At 38.9% G+C, this 6,548-nt stretch overlaps 1 protein-coding gene across 2 annotated transcripts in view; it reads right to left on the reverse strand.

The window, feature by feature from the left end:
• Positions 1 to 6,334, reverse strand: part of C16H9orf85 (chromosome 16 C9orf85 homolog) — a 46,491-nt gene extending 40,157 nt beyond the window's left edge. For both annotated transcript variants that reach the window (XM_019736676.3, XM_088793224.1), the window contains exon 1: positions 6,171 to 6,334. In XM_019736676.3, the coding sequence (XP_019592235.3) occupies positions 6,171 to 6,272 (102 nt within the window). In that variant the 5' untranslated portion in view covers positions 6,273 to 6,334. The remainder of the gene's footprint in view (positions 1 to 6,170) is intronic.
• Positions 6,335 to 6,548: the final 214 nt, after the last annotated feature.

The raw sequence follows: 6,548 nt of genomic DNA on the forward strand, positions 1-6,548 counted from the left end.
GTTCCATATTTACCTTTTTATACTTTTTGAAGTAGTTACTAGTTTGAGATTCCTGAACGAAGGACTCATATCATACTCTTCTTTTGTCAATGACTGGTACATACTAGGGACTCAATGAAGACAGGTGAATTAACACAGACCAGTAATCCATCATACAATGGCAGTAAGCGCTACTTGATTTCCATTCCTCCATCCCACAAGACAGAACTACTACTACAGGTGCATGTTATACTGCATGAGGAGTTCAAAAATGCTTGAGTCCCTGTCTCCTAAGAGATAGATGGCATCTGTGTATGCATATGTGTAAGAAAGAAAAAGAAGCCGAGACATAGATGCTGAGAACTTATATGACATGAACCATATGTGTGGTGGGGGCAATAAACACCACAGGAAAGGAGAGAGACATTCCAATGGGATTCATCAGGAAAGCCATAACTGAGGGAGTAGCATTGGAGCATGATGAGTAAGATGAAGGAATTGGCTAGCACTTGTAGAATGCTTAATGCCAAGTACCAAGCATTTTCATGAACTTAACCTTCACAATACAGCTAAACCTACTAAAACCCTGACAGGTTAAGAAATTTGTCCATGATTATACAGCCTAATCTTTTGATTTCAAGATCAGTGTCTTTCTACCACACCATGTTGCCACTGTCTTAAACAAGAGCTTGATGCCTTTGGCTCAAAATCCAAAAATTCACATCTTAAATCTGACAAACACTGGTAAAGAATTTTCTTCCCACCCAATGCATATACTTCAAAATATTTTTATTCTTCCAAGTAAACTGACCAAAACTAAAATAAACAGACTACATTTACAAGAATGATGGCATAAATTGACAGTACTGGAATTTTAATTCAGTTTGAGATTAATCCATTTGTCTATCCTATTTGGTAAAAAGGTCTTAGTCAACAACAGTCTTCTAACCAGTGAGTCTATTACCTACGAGAGGCTTTTATTCTTATGCTTTTGCCACCACATGTTATATGTTCATTTTGGAAAAAAGCATAAATACCTGTTTATAATCTTGTTTGGGGGGGGAAAATCACAGACTCTTAGCCTTTTTTGCCCTTCTCTCTTTCTTTTAAGAGGACCTTTTATTCATTCACTCAAACATTACTGAGGAACCTTCAATGTGTCCAAAAATCTTCCCTCAAAAATGAATGAAAGGGACACCTTGATTTCAGAAGATTCCCCAGTGTAACAATTTCACCTGATCCTTTTCATTTTGTTGTTTCAGATTAAATTCCTTCAACTTCCTGACCCACTACAAACTCATCAGCACCCATTCTTCCTTCTGCCTTATTCCATTCATCTGATTCAACTTGACCTTTCATCCCCAAGCTATACTACCTCCTTGAGGATGATACTACATCAATGATTCCCCTTTTCTCCCTTTATTCCTGAATTATTGTGGTACTCCCCGAACCCCCCTCATCACAGCATTTAACACACTGTTGTAATTACTTATTTACTTCATTCAGTCACCAATTACTTATATAATACCTCCTATGTATCAATCCCTGATCTAGGTATTGAGGATGTTAAGAAAATCTTTTCCTTCATGACAATCATATTCTAAGGTGGACTAAAATTAAAATAATGTAACAACTCAGTTTTGATGATAAACTGCAACACAGAATGTGAGCGAAGGCTAAGAGTCAAGGGTGATTCTTATGTTTTTGGTTTGAGGAGCTAGGTAAATGTTGGAGTTGTTTACAGATTTGGGAAAGAGTGGAGGAGGAAGGGTTGGAGAGAAAAATGAAGAGTTCTTTCTTTGCCATGTAAAGCTTAAGATGCCTTTAGATATTCAAGCATAGAAGTCGAGACAAAAACTCGGCAGCTCAGGGGAGAGGTTGGCCTGGAGTTTCAGATCTTGAAGGTATCTGCATAAAAATGACATTTAAAACCATGAACTGGGCTGAATGAAGAAATTATTTCTGGAAACTGAGAGGCAAATGCTACTGAGCAATTGAGATGAGAACGGAGCATTATTAACCAAGGATTTGGAACACAGAGATCAATAACCTTGACAAGAGCGGTCTGGTGAAATGGTGGGTACAAAAACTATTTGGATAGGGATAGAAAGAACAGTAGGTTAAAAAAAAAATATGGAGAACCAGGAGATTTTCTCAAGAGGAAGAAAGAAATAGGTTGGCGCTAGAAAAGATTATGGGTTCTATCTAAGGAGGGTTTTTTAAGAAACTGAAATAATGCCTGAGAGAGGGATAGATGATGCAAGAGAACATGGACAACTGAGGAGCCTTAAGCCTTTAAGCCCCTTAGGCAGGCAAGAAGGGATGAGCTCCAGTGTTCAAAGGGACTAGTCTTAGAGAAAGACAGGCATTTCACCCACTGTAGTAAAAAGGCAACATATATGGGTACAGATACAGGTAATCTGGTAGATGTGATGGTGGAATAACAGAAAGCTGGATCTAAGCAAGGTTCTGTCAGGCAAGTACCCCAGAGAGAAAGAAAGATAAAGGAGCTGAGGTATATGCAAAAGAACAGTTATATCAATGGAACGTGGACTCCAAGCTACATAAAGAAGGGAAAAAAGGGCATGAATGAGGTACAGTGAAAAGTGAATGGGTTAATGGGCAGAAGTACCCAATGGAGTTAAAAAAAAAAATTATTTGAGGAATAAGGAAACCAGGTAGTAGATGGTGGTCAATATTTTTTTAAAGTTCCTAAGTGAAGCAGTTATAAGCAATGAGCGAGTTTAAGGATGATCATGGGAATAGATTTCCAATGTGGGACATCTGAGAGGTCAGATGTTGGATTATCCATGTGGATGTAGCAATTACTAAGCATGATGACAGGAACTGTGGAAAAGCAGTGAGCTAGGTACTAATGAGGAGATACAACTAGAAGGACAGATCTGGAGGGGATAACAGTCTGTATTTCAGAAAAGCTAGGGTTCTGAGTAAGGAAGAAATGGACTGAAGCAGCAAACGGGAGAAAGGGTTCTAAATGAGGGGTTGAAGATGTGGGGTGAACAAACATCATTACTTAAGGACTGCTACAGGGAAACAGATTTCCGAGGAATAGTCAGTCAGGTAGGACAGGAAAGTGAAAAAAATTATTTTCAACACTATGTCTCTATTTGGTGATAATAAACTACCAATCCCAGGAGGAAACTGAAAGGGTTAGGGGAGGTGACATTGAAAGTTTGGTTGATTGCATCAAGTAGGATATGTACAGTCAAATGAGGATGTAATTAATTTCCTATGGCCAACCTGGGAATCTTGTACACTAAAAAACCAACCAACACCTTTTATAAGCAGCTCAGTATCTTTCCAATAAATTCCCTTTCTGCTTAAGTTAGCAACTAAGGAATCCTAATGAATTAGCTTCATGTTCAGGGCCTTGCACACATCAGACAAGTTCAGAAAAGAAATGTTTATTTAATTCATTCAATACACTTAAGTGCTATTTGGCCTAGAGTGAGAAGGAAAAATCTCAGAAAGAAATCTTAGGTATGTTAGCTATTCCTTTATCCCCTTCTCATTTTATTTCTTCCTTTCACAAAAGTAAATGGTGAGGAAAAGAGAAGGGACAATTGAGGATGGAGTGAGAGGGCAGCAGGGTTGTTCTGAGGACAAACAGGATTCTCCATACTACTGCCTGTGACCTCATAGTAACACTTGTGCAGGTGTGAAGAGTCCTTCAGCTTAAAATAACAAATACCACAGCAGCCTGTAACTTTCAGCCCTGAGGTTCTTTGTCTAACTGCACCACTCCCTACTAGTGTTTCTCTAAATGGAAAATGGCCCATTTTGGAGAGAGTTAATATAAATTATGACTTTCTCTCAGGTGACCTAATTTACCTGGATGAAAAATTCTGAGAATACTCTATTTCTAACAGTATACTATTGAACTTTATATAGAAATAAGGGTTGACAATAGAATTATAAAATTTCATAACAGTGACAATAGTATTATTCCTTAACAGAGATCAAAGTAAGACAAACTAATGCCAGTTGTCATTCATTATACATAAAATGAAATGTCTAAAATATATGATTGAAGTAGGAAAAAACAACTATGTTGTAGTAGGCCTCGACATTAAGAAACATGCAGAATCGATTTACTGGCTTCAAGGGAAAGCACCTTGAAAATGTAGATATATGGAATATACCAAGCATGGATGAAATTACTCATATTTCATGTGAAAGGGAGAATATAAGAGGTGAATAATAGAAAATACAATACTTCAAAATATTCACCATAGTGAATATTCACTAGCACTACGAATTTTATTTGGTATAACACTCTTTTGTATATCATGAGGCCCACCACGCCAGAGAGTAAGTCATCTTGTCAACTGAAAAGGCATGTTTAATTTAGCAACAAGTCATTTAACATAAACCCACTTAATAGACAGCATTGGTGAAATATATCAAAAAACATGACCCAATTAGGAAAAAAATCAAAGGCAGTCCCAGACGATCTCTATCTAGAGTACCAGAGATGGTTACTTTGAAACCACAGTGGATTTTATATCTGCCCAACTGCAGATGTGTTCAATGGCCATCCCCCGGTTTAACCCTTAATTATAGAAACCCATTGATTAAGAAATAACATTTATTCCCATGATTGACACTTCATTACTCACAACAAAATTACTCAGATCAGAGATTACCTGAACCAATCTGAGACCATTCCCTACAGTACATATCTAGACTGGGGAGATAGGACATGGCTGTTAGATTAACAACAAGATGAAAAACAATCAGAATTAAATGCCTGTGCCAAAATTTAGAGTAAGAATACAGGACCAGATAGACATCTGTTGGGAACAGCACAGTTTTGGTTTTTTGGGGTTTTTTTTCATTTTATTTTTTTATTCTGGTTTACCTATTGATAAGAGGCACACACTTGGGAGTCTTCCCAAATGTTGCTCCAGTTTTCTTTCTGAATCTGAATCTAAGTAAGGGAAAGAAGAGGTCCCCTGAACACCTAATTGAAAATATCCCTCTTACTCTTCTTTACTGAACTGTCTTCACCCTCATCAGGATTTATCATAATTCATAATTATATCGTTGTGTTTGCTTATTGTCCAATCACCCAGGAAACCATAAGCTACTTGAAGACAGTCAATTCTTTATAATACTGTATGCACTTGAGCACAGAGCTTTGCACAGGAACTTTAAGTATTTGTAGTTAGTGAAGACAGAAAGAGAAAAGGAAATGGAGATAACAGGTTACCATGAAGTTTACTTTGCTTTCAACATTAATTTCTCAGTGTTGAGAAATTAATTATTGTTGGACAGTTATTATGATCTAGACCATTTATATATGTCACATATTTTAGCCTCACAATAATCCTTCCAGGTTTCTCATTGTAGACCAAAGTAAGACTCAAGACAAATTAAATATTAAATAACTCACTTAAGCCACACCCCTAGTAAATGTTAACTCCAGTTTATGTGAATATCACGTTTATCTGATGTGACTGACCGTGCCCCTCAAGATGATCTTGTCTTCAGTTATCTCCTCTTCATAGAGCTATGGAAAGGTTGCAGGGGGAGACACCTACAGCAAAATAGTGGTTGTATGCAACCCAACATCTCTAGCTATCTAGATATTGTGAATTTTCCACCAGTTTACATAAATCCTGCTAAAGAAGTAAATGACTTATCAAAAGCAAAACAGGCACTTTTACATGAATCAAACAATTTGCTCCTCAAAACAATCTTACAGAAGAGACATACTGCCATTCTGTTGGTGAGGACAGGCCCTGGGGTTACGAGCGCTTACTCCTTCACATCGCCCCTACAAACCTATGGGCTTGGGGTGTCCCCCAATATGGCTGCATAAACTTCGCACAAAATTTGAAAGAGACACTCGTGCCATAATCCTCGTGCCCAGATGGGAGCATTCAACGCTCAATTTCCCCATCTGCATTTTTGGTTTGATGAGGGTCCCATTCACTTTTTGTGCAATTAGTTAAGTGTTAACCGCTAAATATATTTACGATGAGACAACATATCCAGGTCAAACAAAGGGCGTGGGAATATCATTTTAGAAAGGGCTGCACTGCAGCCAAAACTAACTCCGGGCTGCGGTCCACACTCACCCTCGCCAACTCCTCTCATTTCCTCTTTCCCCTCCACTAAACTATTCCTTCCTGGAGTCAGATTTAGTGCAACAGGCAGGTTCCTACCTTGGTCTGAACACTCTTATCAAACTTGTCATTTTTGAAACTAAACGTATTCTGGTGCCTCTGAGGCCTGGAACGAGCCACGTTGCCTTTCTGCGAGCTCATCGCCGAAACCACAATCAACACGCGCTGAAACAAGGAAGATGAAGAAAGACCAAAACGCAAGGAATTACCTCACGGAGCTGACGCCTCTGTCACTGACCCGGAAGGACCTTATCCAGCCTTTCTGACCCCGCCCCTGTCAGCCCATGTGACTCCGCGCGGAGGTCAAAGAACGCTCTCCGATCTCTCAGCAACCAAGTCTTTTGCCTGCGGCCCAGCCTCGACCCCTCCCCCGCCGCACAACTTCTCTTTCCCACTCGGCGTATAAATCCCGCTTTC

The sequence above is a fragment of the Rhinolophus sinicus genome, chromosome 16 (assembly GCF_057876585.1).
Source record: "Rhinolophus sinicus isolate RSI-liver-muscle chromosome 16, RSI-T2T, whole genome shotgun sequence".
Lineage (NCBI taxonomy): Eukaryota > Metazoa > Chordata > Mammalia > Chiroptera > Rhinolophidae > Rhinolophus > Rhinolophus sinicus.